This window comes from Anopheles merus, chromosome 2L (assembly GCF_017562075.2).
Source record: "Anopheles merus strain MAF chromosome 2L, AmerM5.1, whole genome shotgun sequence".
NCBI lineage: Eukaryota > Metazoa > Arthropoda > Insecta > Diptera > Culicidae > Anopheles > Anopheles merus.
The window spans coordinates 40,233,317-40,254,241 of NC_054083.1; the positions used below are offsets into that span (position 1 = coordinate 40,233,317).

The 20,925-nt window shown below is 45.2% G+C and overlaps 1 protein-coding gene across 4 annotated transcripts in view; it reads right to left on the reverse strand.

Moving 5' to 3' along the window:
- Positions 1 to 3,023: 3,023 nt before the first annotated feature.
- The window catches only part of LOC121592512 (BMP-binding endothelial regulator protein), a 69,531-nt gene continuing 51,629 nt past the window's right edge, over positions 3,024 to 20,925 (reverse strand). For all 4 annotated transcript variants that reach the window (XM_041914010.1, XM_041914011.1, XM_041914014.1 and 1 more), the window contains exons 7-8: positions 7,572 to 8,008; positions 3,024 to 7,483 (exon numbers count right to left, since the gene is read on the reverse strand). In XM_041914010.1, the coding sequence (XP_041769944.1) occupies positions 6,161 to 7,483; positions 7,572 to 8,008 (1,760 nt within the window). In that variant the 3' untranslated portion in view covers positions 3,024 to 6,160. The remainder of the gene's footprint in view (positions 7,484 to 7,571; positions 8,009 to 20,925) is intronic.

Here is a 20,925-nt window from a genome sequence, read left to right on the forward strand (position 1 = left end):
AACCAAATGATTTAGCTTTCTATCAAATGGAAAGAAGAAAACGCCTGTACATATACACATATAAGTATATATACACACTATAACACAGTATTGAGCCATAAGAAGTGTCGTGCGTTTAACGTTTGTTAAACGTTTAAGCTTGTTCAGACAAAGAGAAAATCGATGTATAGCTTAAGAAAAGAAGAGAAAAGAGAAGAAAAAACAACCGCATGAATGACACGTTAGCGTTTAGTGTAACGATTTATTTAAGCTCACATTCAAGCGATGGAGACGATGAAGAAAGCAAGCAAAATGGAAAACTGATCAGTAGTTAGGGTTAAAAACTGTGAGAACGAGAGAAAACAAGGAAGGACAGAGAATGGTAATAGAAAAATGAACATGTTTGATTGTTTCGTTGGTATTGTAAGAAGAGAAATTTAATAGAAAAAATTAGAACGCAAACAAAAACAACCAAAAAACGACTAAAGACCACAGACACACAAAGTTGAACGATATCTGTTAAATGCGTGGAAATGTGTTTGAAAAAGAAAAACGGAAACAATATAAAACAGAAGAGAAAGCATAAGACGAACAAAAAGAAATGACGAAAAACCAATCAACCAAACAAACACAAACAAACACACACCGACATGACAGGACACATCAGCTTCAGCGAATGTTGAAATGTGATGCAACACACCTTTTTGTACATTATTGTGATTGAATTCATATTCATATTGAATATAATTAGGGCCAAAAGGGTGATGGTGGTGGTGTGCGATAGTGTGTGTGTGTGTGTGTAAGATTGGAACCGATTGGCAGCGGAACACTCACTACACTGTACAAGTAGGCGTTGGTTTATTGCAAAATTGAACAAAACGTTAAGCAAGTATGCTTTAAGTAAAACAAACAAGGGGGCAAACGGGGAGTAACGATAAAAAGACGATAGAAGAGCAAAAAACCAATAGAAACTAAAAAGCCCAAACACCGCGTTGTGTTTCAGTTTCAGCAATAAGGCATGTTTCCGTGAAACCTCTCCCCCCCCCCCGCCCCTTTATCAGAATTAGGAATTTTTCAATTACGGCGTACCCAATAAAATGCAATGGAAAAGCAATGAATAGCACAATTTTTACAACAAAAAGAAATCAAATCTTTAACGAAAAACGAAACCAAGCAAGCAGTAAACAAAAAAAAAAAGGGAGAACAAAATCCCGCGTCTGGTGAATGCATGTTCTGTTTCTGGAGGTCCAAAGCATATCCTGTTGGATTTAAATATATTGTTGCGTTAAGGCGTTTGTTTGTAGACAAAAAAGAAAGAGAGAGAAGCATACTAACAAACAGATTAATTAACACACGTTGTGAGATGATGGTTAATGGCGTTGAGTTTATAAAATCAGTACATATCAGGTGCATGTGGTGGTGGATACATAATTTATAAGCAAAATGAGGCCCGTTAAACCGGCAACGCGCGGAATGAGAAGCGAGAAATCACACACTCCATACACAGTGAAGCGTTTTGCTTTCGTTTGCTCTGTGCGTATGCTCTGTACTTGTTCAATCACTTGTTACAATCACTACCAAACCGACAGCTTGGGGCGTTGGTTGGGTTTTTTTAGATGTATGAAAGCCATTCTATTTACCTGTTTGCTTGAATTTCGTTCGCGGGTTAGAAGAGTATATGAGTCGTTCTAATGGATGCTACAATGTATTTTAAAACATATGTTTTTAAGTCGTATTTTTCAATAGAATATACAGAGTTTCCCCTTATATTTACCCCTCTCATATTAGTTCCGTTAATTGAGGCGTTAATTGTGCTGTTTTGGTGTACAAAAGTTTAAAAGAGCACTTGGACGAACGCTTGACCGTTTCAAACGAGATTAAACACGAACCCATAGACACACACACACACACAGATTGACTTCTGACTGCTAACTTAAGCTTAACTTCTTGTCTCTTTACTCGTTGTCGTGAATCAAAAGGAAGGAAAATGAAAATTCAAAACCAAATGGCAAAGCTAGAAGAAGGAACGATACCGAAACGCTATACTCTCCAAACCTTCGTGTTTCACTTTATGGTTTTGCTTCGAAGTTGTTTAATGAAAACTAAAAAAACAACACCTGTTAAGCATTAACAAGCCCGAACGCAAATAACTGCAGAACCCGTGTACAGCACAAAAAAAACAAAACAAACAAAAACAGTGAGCAAAGTATTCGACAATGCCTGTATGAAAACTGTAAAATAGTTTCAACAACCTATTGCGATGCGAACATTCATTTCTTCCATCCTATAGCGATTCGAACGCATGCTTTCGGTACATCTCCTCATTACCTTACTCAACCGATGATCACATCATATACAGAAGCAGGAAAGAAGTGAAGGAAAGCATACACGAAACATTCTAGCGAAAGTATCAGAAAACAGTAAAGTAAAAGGAAACAAATTGCAAGCAAACCCATACATATCTCATATCTCGTCTTCGTAGTTATGTAAAGAATACTATTACTAAAAACTGCTATCAACTGTACGGTGGAAACGAGAAAGAGGGAAAAAAATGCAGAAGAAAAAATAAAATGAACCACAGGAGGAGAATGAACATTGAAAGGTTTTCTTTTTGTGTGTACCTGGTATTAAGAAAGAAATATTGATTTAATAATGCAAATAAGTAAGTATTTCTTCATGATAAATGGTTAATTTTTTTGTAATTCACTGGGTAAGATGTTGGTTAAAAACATACATTTGAGTTTGTTATAAAAATTGCATACCACCAGGCGCTAAAGCATTTCATTGCATAGTCACAGAGTAGTAGCGAAAGCGAAAGATAGATGACGTGCGGCTACATTCTCACATTCTCACTCATAGATGGCGCTAACTTCGTTTCATTTGAATGAGACGTTTGTGCCCATGCAGCATAAGGTACGAGCTCTTTCTTTTCGTTTGAGCAGAATTGAAAGGATGCTAGTCAGTATGTGTAATTTATATTACGTGGGAAAAATGTGATATAAATACAAAAATAAAAAAAAGCATAGATAATACAACAACAAACATGATTTTGTCACATACACTGTATTTTATTACTGGTTGGTCATTTTCACTCACAACACGCACAAGAGCGCCCTCCTCGGTGTCGGGGCAGTTTATCATTGCCTCGGGGCAGCATTTTCCTATGCTGGTTTTGGCAAAACACGAGGAAACAAATACCGGATCAACGGTGATTTGGAGGGGGGAGGGGGGGAGGGAAGGAGACTGTTTCATTAAATTTAGCTTCTTCGCTAACTTCGAGTCTGTACAATAAATTAGATTAATCTTTACGCATTTGTATGTGTGTTTTTTTCCATTAGTTCATTAGGCTTAACCTGCTTACACTGCTCGCTTCTTAAGCCTAGTTTTTGTTCCGTAACTTTTTGATTTTTGAGTGTAAGCATGAATGTGTATCGATGTGTGTAGTGTTGCTCCTACGCGCTTGTAGCCGCCGCTTGGCTCCGTGTTTGTGTGTGTGTTTGTGTGTGTGTGTTTCGGTGTGCAATGTTGGTATGTATGTAGGAACCATTAGAGATACTTTAAAAACAAATCATCGATCACCAGTTCAATCGTTGTAAAAGTTTTGCATTTATGGGTGCGTGTATTTGTGCGTTGCACGTTTAACATGTTTGCTCTTCTCATTTAATTTTTCTTTTTAAATCGAACTCACTCGTCTCTTCCCTACATTTTGCCAATTTTAACACCATTACCTACGCATGAAAATTTGAGTAACTTCGTTTTTTTTTCGAAATCCTTTTAATAACCATTTTCTCCCTTACAACCCACAACACACGTACGCAACACATTCTCATTCGATTTTTTTTTTTTGTTGCATTTCACCCATTTCGTTCACCCATCTTTCGCACGCCACGGTTTTGTTCAAATTCAATTAACTAATTCACTCACGAGATCACATATTTTTTCACGCTCCGCTTCATTGCCAGCATTCACCTCTAGCTTTTACCTTTTTTCACGCTCCCTTTCGCTTCTATCTTTCTATTGTATCTTCTTTGCTCTTGCCTTCTTCATCCTTCCTTAAACCTCCTTACCTAAAGCAGTTTACACCTAGAACAGTTTAGTATCATTTTCACTGGAGAGTTGGTTTGTGGCCTTGTTTGTGTTTATTTATTGTTTCTTTAATTTTAGTTTAATAAAGTCGTACCTTAACTACTTCTAACCGGCCCGTTCATCCTTTCAGCATCCTTTCAGCTCGGCCCCCACTAGCTCAGCGAGATTGGCTTAAGTAATCATTTTTTGCGCCTCGTCAAACTCAACGCCCTTTACGCAAAAGCATGATGCGCAGCGCAGCAAATTAAGTATCAAATTAAGTATCAGCAAAGGATTGTGTTGGCACAAAGCAAAACCAAAACACTACAGAAAATGCAAGAGAAAAAAAATCCCATGGCAACGGTCAATGATGGAATGTTGAGATTTTTTTTCCTTTTTTTTTCACACGCGCACACCTCATTTTCGCATCCAAGTAGCTCTCGCTATTCCAAAATCGCTGGCTAAACATTTCCTTCCCAGCATGCGGGCGCTTGATGCGGTCGATTCTTTCTACGAGGAGGAGGAGTGGCCCGCCTCAAGGGGACAAGATAAACTTCCGGTGCCAAATAATGGCCAGACTAAACACGTACGCAAGCGATAAACACAATGCAGGTGTGCTGGGTGCAGGGTGGCGAAGGAAGGGAGTTAAGGTGAAATTAACTTTTCCAAAATCATAGCAATATCGTCGGAAAAGCGAGACGAGCCAAGATAAAAGGATGTTGAGCGATGAACGTAACGGTTATGTGTATGTGTGTGTATGGACAGTTTAAAAACAAGCAAAAAATAAATACTGATGAACTGTCACGAGAATAAGAAGTTTACAAGTTAGCATTCTTAATCGTAGTAATAGGCGCTTAGCAACCTTTCACAAAACTTGGGGCTGAATGTTTCGCTAGGATGAGTTTAATATGAAATAAAATACAATTACATACTAAGATAATAAAATTACTAAGCTAGGCGCGATTCGAAGAAGAAGATAAAACAAAGGTTGGAAGGCACAAGGACAAACTGAAAAATGCTACTAATTATGAAAAACCATAAAAAGAGGCTTCTATATAGAATGTTTCCAGAATATAGAATAAAAACCATTACAAAAAAAAGATTTAAAGTGGTGTAATTCCGAACCAGAAAGGCAAAACCATTCTAAATCACCACCTCGCAGCGGTCGGTGACTTTTTTTTGTACTTAAAAATAGAAGACTTCCAGCCCCCGCTTCCTACACTCTCCGTATTTCCTCTCCATTCCCTTTTTTCCACTAATCAATACGAAAATTAAAAAAAGTAAAAAAGGGACGAATAAGCTCCCTAAATGCTCCCCTTTTTTGGGTTGCTCTGGCAACCGTTTTGTAGGTTGCCTGTTTGAGGCCGGTTAAGGACTGTGTTTGCTTGGATTGGTTTTGGTCGTTGCACTCTTCCATACATACAAACATTCATACAAACACACACACACACACACACACACACACACACACACACACACACACACACACACACACACACACACACACACACATTAATTCCCTTTTTTCGTTCTGTTTTGTTAAGTGAGATTATACATGTTACTCGCGCAGATTCATCATCGTCCTATTATTTTCCCCCATTTTCTTCTACTTTCTTCGGTGTAAAACACTGCGGGGAGGGAGAGGAGAGCAAAACGGGGCCGGGGGCCAGATTTTTCACACACACAACAACACATTTTCCCCTGCAGTTAACTAATATGTACAAAAAACACCCCCAGAAGAGGCCGGGTGTGCCTGACGGAAATTAACCTACGGACCTTAGCAAGCAAACAAATAATCCTAAACGATCCTGCTACACAGTATTAAAGTAAAGGTGCAATACAACACAAGCGAGAATTGCGGGGGGGAGGAGAGGGGGGAGGGAGCATTTTCTTCTGCTTCGGCAATGTGAGTAGAGAGAGAGACAGAGACAGAGAGAGAGAGAGAGAGATAGAATGAGGGATGAATGGATGGGGTGGAATATACTGGGGTTGATGTATGGCATGAGGAGTTGTTGCAGATCAGATTGACCACCCTGTGTTCGCTTCCAGAGCAAACCGAGGGGAGGGTGAAGTTCAGGAAGGGAGACGACCCAAGGATGCACTCTAGGGAGGGACCTTAACGCTGCAGTGGTGGCGGTGTCCGACGATTGCCACTGATCGGTTGCAATGGGATGTTGTTTTGCTGTTGCTTTTGCTGCTGCTGCTGCTGCTGCTGCTGCAACTGCTGCTTCCGGTACAGTGGATGATGCAGCAGCTTGTGATGCTTCCGGTCGTGCGTGAGATGTAGCGGCAGATCCAGCTCCAGCCCCTGCTGCTCCCTCGGCTCGATCAGCTTCGGCCGGCGCAATCGCTTCGGATGGCGCCGTATGCTGTTGCCACCCGGCAGCTGCTGCAAGATGCCGGCATCGATCGCGTTCGGCTCGAGCAGCAGCAATGGTCCACCGCCTGCTCGGGCTGCCGGTGGCAGCAAACCGGACGCATTGCGGCTGCACCCGGTCAGCGTGCGCCAGTCGGGCAGCTGGACGCCCTGCCGGACGCACTCGTGCGCGTACGCCGCCATACTGTCGCAGTAGCACTGCCGATGCGGACACTCGCACATGTCGAACTTGCAGGACGCGAAGTAGTTGTCCGGGTTGAGCAGCGAGTTGCACCGGCCGAACACTTCCGCCGTCCGGAGCGGCTTGCACAGCGGGTACAGCTTCTTCGTTTTGCACTGCGGATGGCGGGCGGCCAGCTCCTTCTTGCGCTGGCGCGTACACGCCTTCGGGCCGCCGACGGCCCACGATCGGGCAAAGCGCCACACGTTGTGCGTCATGTTGAGGCCGGCCCGGGTGAACAGATCGTCCCGGAAGATGCTGTTGTAGTTACCGCACAGCCCGCACAGTTTGCCCTTGTACGCGGTCGGCACCTGCACCTGGATGAAGTTTAGCCCGTCCCAGGACAGCTTCACGCCCAGCGCCGTCTCCACGATCACCTCCGTGCCGTCCGCGCTGCGATGGATGTCGAGCGTTTGGTTCAACCGGTACGGTGGCTCGACCCGCGTCCCGTTCACCTTCACGCGCATCCGATGGCCCAGGTTCACCTTCACGCCCTCCAGCTTGAGCGTGACCGTCTTCGTCCAGGAGGAGTACTTCGTCAGCCGCGCGTCGTTCGTGACGCGTATCGAGAACGTGTGGCCGACGCAGTCCGCCGTCAGCTGGTACTTGCACGAGCCCTGGAAGCTGTAAAAGTTCCCGTCGAACGTTTTGTAGTGCGGATCGCCGAACACGGTACAGACGGCCGGGCTTTCGACGCACCGCGGGCAGCATTCGCCCGACACGGAGAGGAGCGTCTCGTTCGGGCCACACTTTTTCTTCGGACACTGGATGTTGGCGCAGCGGACCTCGCCCGCCCGGCACTCGCAGGACGTGCACGCGTTCAGGCTCCAGGTTTCGTTGTTCTGGAGCGGTTGTTCGGGGAAGAGAAATTTGAGAATTCAAAGTGAGTAAAGTGTCTTGCTGATTCATCTCCACTCCACTGTCACTCACCTGGTAAACCTTCCCTGCCGCAGCACAAGTGCTCCGGAACTCGGCCGGCATCGGACAGGACGGGCAGCATTCGCCCGGCTCCCGTTGCTGATCCTCCAGCGCACACTCCAGTATCGGGCAGGTGCTCTTCTCGCACACGGACGTCCCATTCTGGCAGGTACAGTTCGAGCACTGATCTCCATGGTACGGTTTGCCCGGGAAGTGAACCGCCTTGCCAAGGATGCACATCGGCGAGCCGCGATGGATTTCCTCCCGCCGGTCGTTACACCGCGGACAGCATTCGCCCGGCGTGCGGATCTGCTTGGACAGTGGGCACTGCAGCACCGGACAGGAGCGCTTCGTGCAGGTCAGCTTGTGCCCGCTGCACGTACACTTCACGCACGGATCCTCGCTGAGTGTCGCCTCCCCAAGCACCTTCTGTCCGTTCAGTCGGCAACCTGCAAATAGAGAGAGAGAGAAGAAAAGGGAAGGCTAAAGCATGAAACTCGACTCGACACAAAACGAACGGTACGGGATCGACCTACAACGAAGTAGGCCTTGTGTGTCTGTGCCCCGCGCAAGCAAGCAAGCAAGCAAAAAAAGGTCACCGTTAATAGGGGAACAGTGGGAAAAGAAGGGGCACGTGTTGCTTGGATGGAGTGTTGCTCTCCTCCCCTTCTGGACCGACAAGTTCAATGTCACACGGAATTGAATCAGAAAATATGCTAAACATCTAACCCGCCGTCGACGTCTCCGGCTTCAAGTTGTTATTGAGTGTCTGTGCGCGCGCGCGCCTGGCGCGTCTCAGGATCGTTGCGTAGGTGTCACAGATGCCAGAGCCGGCCCCGCACCAAAGCACCGGAGAGCAGTTAATCAATCTTCATCTAATTTAAATCGATTTTATAATCGACGCCGGTGGCGCGCACTTGAATCCGCCCTCCCCCGTTTCCGAGCGCGTTGGTAACGCGTGCTGACAGATTTGGTCAAGGTAATGGCGAGGCGATTCCGGGGCTGGAATTTCGAGACGAAACAATTTGACATTTTGCCTACAAGCAGGAAGTCTACGGGCCCATAACTACCAGCCTACACACAAGTACGCACACGGTCGTTGGTGGTATTACAACTGCCCGCCCGCGGGTCGGGATTTGGAGAAAGCCAGGCCACACTGGAGGAATGTGTTTGCTGCTGCTGCTGCTGCTGCTGCTGCTGCAAGTACTTCCAACCTGCTCCGAAACCGGCGGACTTCCTTAAGACTACCAAACTAGGGGGATTATGTCGCACAAGATCACGACACGGCTGGTTCAAGAGCGCGCTACATTGTTGCGCGGGATGTGGACTTGAACTTTTCGAATGCCTTCCCCTTGTTTGGGTTTGACTTAGTGGGATACGGTATGTGATCTTGGAGTTGGATCTTCAAGTGCTTTGGCTAACAAATGACACTTCCTAAGCTACTCCACATAGAAAATCTGTGCAGAATGCTCGAAAATCTTTTGCAAAATTGCAAATTCTACCTTCGAACAGTCCACAGATGTTGATGTGATCTTCACAATATGATCTCTGTAACATTGAGGATCACCAATTGACGCAAACAGTGGTCTCAAGAAAGCACCTACTAGACTACCAATGAGCCATTCTGAGAAATTCTGAAGGAAATGCAATAATTGCTCAAAACAAGGGCAAAACCTGACTTCATGTCTGTGATGTTGGAGTTGGTTCTTCAAGCGTTTTGGCTCAAGTGACACCTTCAAAACAGTAATTGACGGTCACCGATCGACGCAAAAAGCGGTCTTGAGAAAGGACCCACCAAGCATGGCATTCGGAAGTATTCTGCAGGAAGTGAGCAAATTGAACTTTTAGTTTGCAAGTTTTCAATAAGTTTGCAAGAATTGCAATTAGTAGGTTAAGGTCTATGATCATGAAGTTGGATCCTCACGTATTTTGGCCCAACTGACGCCATCTTTCCGGTCTACCAAAGGCTTCCGAAGGTACTCCACGCAAGAAATGTGTGTAGAATACACCTAAAACCTTCCAAACATTGCAGATTCTACCTACAGCAGCGTGCAAATATTGAAGAGATCAACACAAACCATTGAGGATCACCGATCGGATGCAAAAGGGCGGTGTCGCGATCGGACCTACCAGCCTTCCAGGGAGGCATTCTGGAAGAATTGCACAAAGCGAATCTCAAACAAAACGGTACACACAAAAAAACCCCACAACAGGAAAAGGCAAATAAAAACTATTTCAATTCCTTTCAACAAGACCACCTGAAACTGCCTTTACGCGTGTGGCGGATTCCCCATCCCCGTGTTCGATCTGGCGAACCGTTGCATGCGAACACTTTGAAATATGTTTCATGTGCGCTAAGCTGTCTTTTTTCTTCCGTTTTCGTTGCTCGTGGATTGTTGCTTTAATCCTTTGCTTCCCTCTTCCACTGGCCAAAACGAGGCGGTAGGTCAACCGTTTTCGGTATTTTATTGACTGCTTAAAACAATAGAGTGAAACACTAACAACAAAAAAAACAAACCCCCGGAGAACATTGAAGCCCATCCGTGGGCCCCACGAGCCTGCCGAAATGAATGGACTCCCAATCAAGAAGCGGGAAGGCGAGCTCTTCCCGGGAACATTTCACCGACCGACATCCAGCGACAAACCAGGGAAGTGGAGGGAAGTGAGGGCAGTGGTTGCACCCGAACGAAACAAGTCCCACCGTCGTACCCGGTCAACCTGTCTCTTCGAACCTTTTCGGTGGGCAGTTCAGGCAGTTCAGGCGGTGAAACGCAGGACGAGATGTCGTGAGTAACGCATCAGCGCAGACCACCGACAGCGCAGACTGCGGATTTTGTTCTGTCCCTTCCCATGTTCTGTTCCCTTGTGTTCTGTCCCTTCCCCACCCCCTTCTTCTTCCTGGGGGAGGCTAGCACACACGAGGAGCCAGCGCCATTAAAGGAAGGGCGCAAACGGCAAACAACACACGTGAACTGTCAGTACCGGGTGGGGTGTTCTACGTCCAGCAACGGACACTCGGAACGGACGACACAGGCAAAGTACAGGCAACAAACAAACAAACCAAAAAAAAAAAAACAAGAAACAAAACGCCACCATCAAACCCCCGGCCCGGCCAAAGTTGGCTAAAGAAAACGGTTAGTTACATGCTTTTCCAAACCGTTTGTTTTATTCGTTCTGCTCGAGCTGCGCTTATTTTATTATGTGGCATTGTGTGGCTAAGGGATGACGGCTGAGGAGAGGAGAAGGGTGGAAGAGGGCTCTATTACGGAGTCTGCCCTTTCAATCTGTTACCCACCCCTCGCAGGAAGGGAGCAGAGTGGAGGGAGGAAATACAGTGAAGAAACATTCCACCTGGGTCTCGACACGGCCCCGTACCAGGTGGGGAAGCAGGAGGAAACAGGAGGAGGCAGAACAGAAAGAGATTTTACTTTATATCTTAATTGCATGTTTCACGTTCGACCACCACTCACAGTGGTGCTTCCCCCAAGGGGAGCGCCAAGCGGACCGGCTTTCACAATGGACCATCGGAATCGGTGGGACTGTAGCTGATGGTGGACCATGGGGCGTTTCGGATAATCCAACCACGATAATACGGAAGGAAGAGCTTTCAGTGGTGGGGGCACGTTCGCTTCAATATGACTGTAATCAGTGCGCCGATGAGCACAATTTTCCAACCGTGAGTGGATCGAACCTTTCATACAATGTATGGGTATTGATAAGATCACTGCCAAGGGATACTGAGGATGAGACTTTGCTGACTGTAAAAACTGAGGGTGGTTAATCAGGATGCAATGTAGTAAATATTACTTTTGTTTTATAGCCAATTATCAGTTGTTTTGTTAAAAATATTGTTGGATTTTGGCTTAACATTAATATTTCGAATATGAATTCAAATAAGAAAACACATACGAATTAGAAGGAACTAAACCATAGGATATAGATAAAACTACTAGACTAATTTGGACTGCATGAAATGAACTGCTCGAACTACAAGAATGAACTTTGTAATGAATTATGTAATGAACTATGGGACAAACGAATACACAGTTGCAAACAGACCGGCGATTAAGGTGCACTCTTCTCATTCTCATCAATTTATACTAAGCTAATATCACAATCCAGCACTTTAGTGAATATATTTCACAAATATTATAAAAATTCCCTTAAAACTTCACAACTAACCCTTAAACTTCTGAACTGAAGAAGATCATGAAGATCAACTTCAAAATCATCCCTTAAGACATCTCTATCCCATTCCAGTTGGGCCCGGCACAGCGCAACGACCTTCAGCTGATGGCTCTATTTGCGTGTCGCTCCATGGTCGCCCCCTCCTTCGCTTCACGACCACACTGCCCACTTAATCTACTTAGGGAGTGAGCAGCAAAGCAAAACAAATAACATAAAATGTAACAACATCCTACCCGCTTGCGGGCAATTCCCCGGACTTAAAAGCACCCACCGCAAAGCAAAAAAACCCCCCATTACAAAACCACAACTTCGATCTGCGATGGAGGCTCGTTCCAGGGCAGCTAGCCTGGACGATTCGAGTCTTCTGTCGGTGCGGTTTCCCTACCACGACCGCACACGGTGCTCGAAGACACCGGGGTCTGCAGACACAAATCGGCGCGCATTGATTTGATATGCTGATTAAATATGAAAAACATAAAAAATAAATCCACCCAAAACTGCCCAGCCAACGGAGCCAAGGGAGCGCAGGACACGACCGTTTGGGGGTGGAAATGGTATTTAGGAATTTAAGGCTCTACCAAAAAAAGGAAAAAAGAAAACCCAACAATAAAGCGGCATCTGCGAATCGATCGTGCAACAAACTTCGTGCAGCAAAACGGCCAAAAGAATGCGGCAAACTTCTTAACAACAACAACAAGAAAAAAGATGCAAACTATATAAAAGTCTCAATCTACTTAAAGGATCAGCTTTTTAGCAAGCGGGAAGCGGGGGTTATTTTTACAACTTAAAATAAAATTAACGACCCAGAGAAGCCTGCACCCGTTTGCCTCGATTTTGAATGCCAATAATCGCGTAATGGAAATATTGTGGTAATGATTTTATAATCAGTCAATCACCAGTTCGAGTGATCAGCGAGGATCGTACTGAGAGGTTCAAACTGTCCATTGTCCAAAGCGTCACAAACACACCTGTCGGATGTATCCTTTATATCGCTGCTGGAACTAGCATAAATTGGCCTTTTTACGGGGTCAAAAGGTCGCTCGATCCGATTAAGGCTAGCGCTAATTTGCACAGGAATGCTACTCCACCTTCACTGATAAGGCGGGAATTCTTCCTTCTCCAAAAAAAAACAGCTTATTGAATAACACGTCGTCTTCCTCCACCGTCTGCCTGCCTGCCTGCCTCCGACAAAACCGGTACGGACGGGTGTGCAAGAGATATTCGATTTTTTATCGCTTTTATGGAGATGTTTATCATAAATTAGCCGAGTCCGAGAGTGCGGTCGAAGCTACACGGCAATCTACACCCGCACGGGCCGCACGAGCGCGGGCAGGCGGACATTAGCAACATCACAACCACAACAGTGTGGAAGTTAAAACATAATCATAAAATACTCACTCACGAAATGGCAACCCAAAAAAAAAACATAAAAACAAAACCGATGATCGTTGGGAAGGTGACAACCACCGACACCCTCCCGGAGCCGGAAGAATACTTGCCCCGAAGGGGTGGTTTAGGTGTATGGAGGGGGGTGTATGGTGTGATAAATCTCTCCAACTCCACTCCACGCACACACACACATTGTACACATCCGCCAGTAGTGTCACACGTGTAGGCTTGCCGGCTCCTGATTTGTTTGTCATATTTGCAATAATTTTTCGCGCCCCGCTACGTCGTCGTCGTGATCGCGGCCTTTATTTTTTTATGAAAATATTGCATTCGGCACGCGCTAGGCCCACATCGTGTCATCGTTAAATCATCTGCCGCAACCGAGCTGGAACCGGAGCGCTCCAAAACCGCCCAATGGTTGCTCGGAATGTGGTTCTGTTGCCACACTCTCCCGCTCTGCACATCAGTCTGCACAGTCAGCCAGCCAAAGCTCATTCCTGTCTATCGGCGCGCGATCGCGCGGTTTGTTTTCTTCATCATCACTACACGGGCTCGAGGGGAGTGGAGGGGAGGGGGGAGGGGGGGGGGGGAGGGGACACAAAACACAGAACGTGCACGCGAGTGCTCGGGAAGCTCGTTAACGATAAAATATTATCACTCGCTGGTTTTGGGTTTTCGTCCCGCCTTTGCCACTTTCCGCCACCGTAACGTGTTCCAAGGGTGCGTCGGCAAGGTGTCGGCAACGAAAAATAGTCTCATTTCACCGGTGACCGGTGGGGTCGTGAGTTTTCCCGTTTCCACCTTACCGCACCCCGTCCTTCCACGGAATTCCAACACACAAACTCCGAACACACCCGGACGCACGAAACACACGGGCTGCTCTCGGCTGCTGGATTTTGGTTCTATTTTGTATTACTTGCAGACGGTTGGCGATCTCCCAGCCGAGAGTCCGGTAACAACCGGCCACAACCGGCCGGCTGACCCCACGTCGCATGGCAACAGCGCACATGGAAATGTCACCAACGCTCCTGGTGGATGGCGGCAAACCGGCGAAAAACAACAGCAACAAAAAATGCTGCCCGTGTGTGTCTTCTACCTTTAGAGCGAAATTTTGTTCTCTAATTTATGTGCCAAAATTTATCATTCCACTCCGAGGCGAGCACTAGAGTAGAATAAATGTGCTCATGTGTGTGTGAGACGAAACGATAAGCTTGGAATGCAAAAAAAAGGAATCAACAGCCACAGCCAACACAGACGACGAAAAACAGCTGAAAACACTTTCGCTCTATCAGAGAGCGCTTTTTGAGTTTGTTTGGAAATGTCATTGGGTTTGGGAAGGATCCCGTGCCACAGGGATTTGCTTGCGCCCGAGAAAACAATTCCCTCCGGATGATGAAGAAGTTAAAGAAAGAGAGAGTGAGAGATCAAGAGAATGAGAAGGACGCTGGAATTTTGTGAAATAATAATTCTGAGCAGCACTTATTTTATTATTGTGTTTTGTTTTTTTTTTGTTTCTTTTCCCCTTTGGCTCGAGTGGAAGGAGGAAGAAATTAGTTTCGTGCCTTATTATGCCATCGTTTTGGAAGCGTTCATCCGTCCCCTCCACATGATCGATGATGCAACGCGTGCTTGCAAAAGTGCACCAACGACACATAGTGCCAATTGCAGCACAGCAGATATTTGCAGGGGTTCTCTGCCCAACCTCGGCAAATGGTTATCGTCAACATTGTATACTGTTTGCTGCATGCAGATCCAGAAGTAACCGCAGATCGCAGATCATTTGATCGTCAAATGCATTACAATTGAATTACTTTTAGTATTGTGATCGAGAAACCCTGTGAATCTCCTTTGCGCTCCTTCTTGAATGCCAAAAGACAAAGGCAGCAGCGAAAGCAGTAACCACCTCATAAAAGGGCATAAAATCGATCACCAAAACCAGCGCATACAATGTTGAGACCAAAAAGCCCCCCCCCCCAATGGTTTGCCCAAAAGTGAGGGGAATCGTTGAATCTGCTGCACTGTTTGTTTCTGTGCAAAACGGGGAGTACAATCACGTACACTGCACAAGTAACATGTGTGTTAGCGGTGGGTCCTGCCTGTGAGCCTGTGCGGACGAAGATGACCGGCCAATCCATCAAACGCATCTGCCGGTACTTCTGCCCCTTGGCCCATCGAACCAGTGGAGCAATAAACAGCGATGCGAAATTAATGTTTGTTTGTTTGTGTGTGTATGTGTGTGTGTGTGCTTTTTTGTATGGGCAGTGCAACATAATAAATCATTAGGAAACATAAATAACTTGTGAGCATGATTGTTTGCAAAACATCGCGCAGACACAAGCAAAAGTGCGATTCATATCGAGGTGGTCGTTGGGTGCGATTCAAAAATCATACAAAACTCGTTCATAACATTAAATAGAATTCATTCAGTTGAACGCACAAGTAGAGCAATAACAATAAATTCATTAATTTTTATTACAGGCTTTCTCTTTCAATGTTTTTTTTTTTTTATATTTTCCCTCAGATTTTTGTGAATTTTGAAGAAAAATCACTCACAAGGGTAAAATCTGCACATAAATTTGCACATAACATTTTTTGTGTAAAAAGAACACTAAATAGATCATGTGAATAGAATTATAAAACAACAAATTTATATTAATTTATGAATATTTCATTTTACCCTTAAATTCTTGCTGAAAATCATAATACTAACAGCAGATATTGGGAGCCTTCACGATTCTAGTTAGTTTTTTGTATGGAGTTTGACAGTTGGAGGCTGAAATCATGTAAACACTCCATACAAAACCACACAAAAAACTAGCCTGCAATTTTCAGTCTAGATTATTCTAGCCACAAAGCTAGAATTAGATTCGAGTACCTGCTCGAAAACACGGTGTTGTTTACATTTATCCCAAGGTGCATTAAGGAGATCAGGTGGTGGAATCTGGAATCAAAGTGTATGTAGTCCAGGTGGTCTCATAGGCTGTATTTAATAATCAAATTTGGGTGAAATTTTTTGCTCAAACAGGCTTGACGAATACACAAATCACGCTTAAATTTTTTATTCAGAAGCAGAAGCGGTAAAAATCAGCCTTCTAAATTTATACACCCTGGGCCACCTGTATATTATACTCACATAAATAGCTGCTTGAAAACTGCTATATAATGCAAACAGCTGACAGGCTGAAATTTCAGCCTACGAACTTCAAACGGAAAGGGCCCCGTTATAAGTGTTTGCTTCATTTGCTCGAAATCTGTATACAGCAATGTCTCTCTATTGAATTTTTTGATGATAGTTCATAAAATTATTCGTCTAAGGATGGCATGTTTTGCCCTTGGATTCTGGGATACTTCACAGCAACACCTTAATTAGTTTTTCTGAACATGAGTATCTCTCAAAGCTGACGGTCCCTTGAAGAATCACCTCAAAGAGATTTCACTGTACCATCTTCCAGAATCAATATCAACACATTAAACGCTAGCATTCGTTTGGATTTATTTCTTTTTTTCAGGAATGCCAAGCTAAGAGACCAAGAAACGACCTTATCTTACAACATTTCCAAACACCACACTTCATTGCATCAAACAGATTCAAATCAGTGCTTAACCGAATCCAAACAAAACAGCTAACGACACCATCTAACGACGATGACAAACCGCCGGTAAACCTCCCCTCCCTCCCCCTCCCTCGTCTAACGGGCCACCTGTTCGGCCCACTCGGCCCGTACCACCAACCTGTGCGTGCGTGTGTGGTGAGCTGGTATGCGCCTTATTTTATCACTCAGCCAGCCGTTTTGGTGGCCACCCTCTACGCGCAAGTGTGCGGTAATTCGGGTTCAGCAAACATTCGAATCAAATCCCCCCCTCCCCTCCCCCACCACTAACCTCCTCCACTTCCTCCGCCCCGCCAACCGGTTCGGCCTCATTAAAAGCGTATAAATTATAAATTCATAATTCGCTTCGCCGCCCCGTGGTCGTCATGGGGATGATGGCTAGAGCCAACGGAGCCAGCCAACTGGGAGACAGCGCACACATATAAATACACATGAGTGCCCCCTCGAGCTAGCAGGAAAAATGGGGGGGGGGGAGCAAAACTCCTACGGCTTATCAACCCCCACGGGGTGGACTCAGTAAACTTGTGGTGCCCCGAGCCGTTGCCGCAGTCGCGCTGTCTGACAGTCGCGGGTACGCCAACTATGCCTGTGCCGGGTTTCGTCCCGGGTTTCGTCAAGTGGAAAGATAACGCCCGCCTTTGACGGTTGTTGTTGCTGTTACTGTTCTTGGGCTGCCCGTCAGATGTCAGGAGAAATTAGCGTTTCTCGTTGGAGCGAGACCATCCCAGGGGCCTGCTGCGGACACCACAAACTCGAGGTAAGATTTCGATGAACGATTTCCAGCTAATTGGTGAGCGGGGGGGGGGGGCTATTTCCACCCAACGGAGGATTACCAGACCTTTGGGAGGATGTTATGCGAGCGGACCGCCCCTAAAGGATGCCACATCTGTGTCCGGTACGAGAGAATTAACGACCAAACAAGCTACAACAGCCCGTTAGGATGGCTTCGCGCGGAATGCGGTCCCGCTCTCACCCTTACATCCATTGGAGCGGGCGACATTTTTGGCAGGCTCGTCCGAGCGCTCCGTTGTTGTCGTCTGCGCTCGAGAGAGCTTTTCCGAATGGATTTCAATAAATTTCACCACCAACGAAAAGAAAAAAAAAAGATCAACATGTTCATCAAGCTTTATGAGCGCGAGCGCGCGCGCCCAGCGGTCCCCGGTGCCTGGCTGGTAATGTGTTATTTTGCTGTGCTGTCTTGTCCGGGCCTTCTTCTCCCGAACCCTCTCCCCACCTCCCCCTGCCGCTTTGCCATGCGCGGGCGCGGTACAATTCAAGCACCCGAGAGCTTATGGGTTTTCGCGCCAAAACCGGATCGTTTATCGGTTTTGAAACGACCGCAAATTCGCTGTTAAAAATCGGCATTGGTGGTCTTATGGTGCGCTTTTTTTCTTATAAAATAAAGAAAGAAAGAGATAGAAAGAGATGGAAGTGGAGATGTTCCAACCATTTTTTGAGGGATTTTTTTCAATAAAAACAAGCACCAAAACACAAAAAACCATTAGCTGCTCTTCACATTTTTGCTGCCTGTATGTGTCTCTCTGTATATGTATATGTTTATGTGTGTGTGTGTAGGTGCAAAAGCAGCACAAAAATACCACAGCGAGCTTAATTTCTCAACTTAAAAAGATTACCGCACACAAAACAAACAAGAAACTTTTGCGGCTTTTTTTGTTGCTTTTCTTAACTCTCCATGGTTCAACCTGATTGGAAATTCATCAATCTCTTCCAAGCATAAACCAAAACGGGAAGCAACGAAGAAGAAAACAAAAAAAGCGCACGCTAAGGAGGCTTCGCCGTAAGCAAACGAAAATCAAATTCCAGAAGCTACAAAAACTACGCCAAAACAAATTAATATCATCGGATTAAATACGCTAAACATGAAAAACGCATCGTTTGAACAAGCGAGCTAGCAACAACCAAAAAAACACGCGAAACGAGACAAAACCAACCAGACAAACCGACAGCTCGGAACGCGGTTTCCTACGCGGCCCCATAAGCTTCCCATTATTAGCATCAAAAGCCTTTCGCTTTGCAGCGAAAAGTTTCACCCAAGGAGGCTGCCAAATGGAGAGAGCGAAGCAACAAAAAAGACAGAAAAACTACCTCGAATGGTATTTGCATTCATTAAGGGCAAAAACAAATGATGGACCCACAGGGACCACACGTTCCCGTCGGCGGCGGGCTAATGGATCACTCGGGATATTGATTTTTTTTTTATTTTTGTTTTGCACCCAGTCGGCAGTAAATCGCGATAAAGCTTTTCCCACTTCACCCACCGAGCTCGTACGTCAATAAATCGGGTAATTTGTATTCAATTTAGATTGAGAGCTGCGAGAATCCTTCAAAACTGATTACGCGCACTGGATGCACTGGGATTGCGCCCAGGCGGAATGCGGAAACTATGCTGCTAAGGTCAACCCGCGGGCCTGTGATCGTTAATTCTTTCCCTTTCGGTCCGCAGAGTCCCTGCCAATGGCGACTCGATAAGCTGCCAAACCCCGCAGAGCCCGCTGGGGGACGGGGGGACGGGGGGGGGGGGTAATAAATGATAATCCGTTGCGAGCGCACTGCAACGTTTGCCATTGGTCGAAAGGAATGCAGTGTAAGATTGCCGGGAAGGATATGCACGAATATCGGCACCCGCGCAAATGGCATTTGCCGTTTATTGGGTTACAGTTTTACGATCGCATTCAAACGATCGATCGGTGCGCGCTCGCTCGATCAATCGGTCGCAGGAAGCTGTGCACTATCAGTACGCGACAGCGATGGACGGTAAGGGTAAGAGGGTGCGTACTTGCCGGTATGGAAATCGGCCGTAAAGTGGTTTAAAAAATAAACATAATAATACCGTTTGGTGAGTGTAATAAAATTGTAATGTGTGTTTTTAAATGCTCTGGCGCACAAGGCGTGCAATACTGGGTGCTCTCTTGATTAAATTGTGCTACAGAGTTTGTATAGAAACTATGAAAAAGTTTTCAAGATCAACTTTTTATTTCACAATGATCTACAAAGTAAAGTAAAGTAGAAGAGATATTAAATAAATCGACAGGCTTTCAACTTTTAAGGATAGCATACTCCGTAATTCATTATTTTCCTTTTAATTCAATAATTTGTCATTCACTTTGGCATCATTATGATGATGTTCTTTTCTTTTCGTCCTATAAACATTGTAACATATTATTTATTTTTCAATTATTAGAACATATTTCACCAGCATAAATAATAACAATAACAATAAATAATAACATAAATTTCAAACCTTTTTATATTTAATGATTTTAATGTTTCTTATTAATTTGTACATTTTTCAATGAAAAGGAACGTTTTATTATTTCACAAGTAACAAACATCCTTTTAAATGAGTAATTGTATTTCCTGCTGAATCAACAAACAACGACCAAAAAATCAACGAAAGTTTGAACAAAATATGATTTGAGATAAGATATTGAATGTCATATTTTTAAATCAAGTTAAAGAATAGTAAATAAAAGAGAGCAACAATACATTGAAAAGATTAAAAGTCATCAACGGAAGCTGCAATCATGAAATTATGCAAAAATTATTACAATAAAGACAGATGGTTAAGAAATATCACAAAAAAATCATCTAAACCTCAAAGCAAAACCAACAAATAAAAAAAAACATTACCAAACGCAAAAGAAAAACTCCTGTCCTGTTCGCGTTGAAGTATTCCTCTCCTTATAATTTACCAAAACCGCACCACAAAAGCCTCGCCGCAGATACAATCGAAATTAGTTAATGACTTCTTCAGCGGGTCCTCCAAAACCGCTCATTCGAACACTGCCACTTAAGACCACACCGACCGTCCGCTCGGGTCGGTCTCATCTCGCCGCGGCAGCCCCGAAACGACCCTGCTTGAGAATGCCCCCTTTCCCTGCGTCTTCCACTGCTAAGCGCCAACCATGTGCATTTGTTTTACGACTCCCATAATTTTCTCCACAATCAAACAATCACTTCACCCCGCTGTTCGTGCGCCCTAAGAATGACGCATGATTCATCCTGCATCGGGACCTGCCAACCGACCGACCCACCCGCTTGTCGTAACAAGCGGGCCGGCAGGCGGACAGCAACCAGAAAATCGATTCGTAGCGCCCCCTCCCGGCCGAAAAGGGCATCCGACACAGGTTGGACGAAACAAAAGCAGTCCAAAAAGA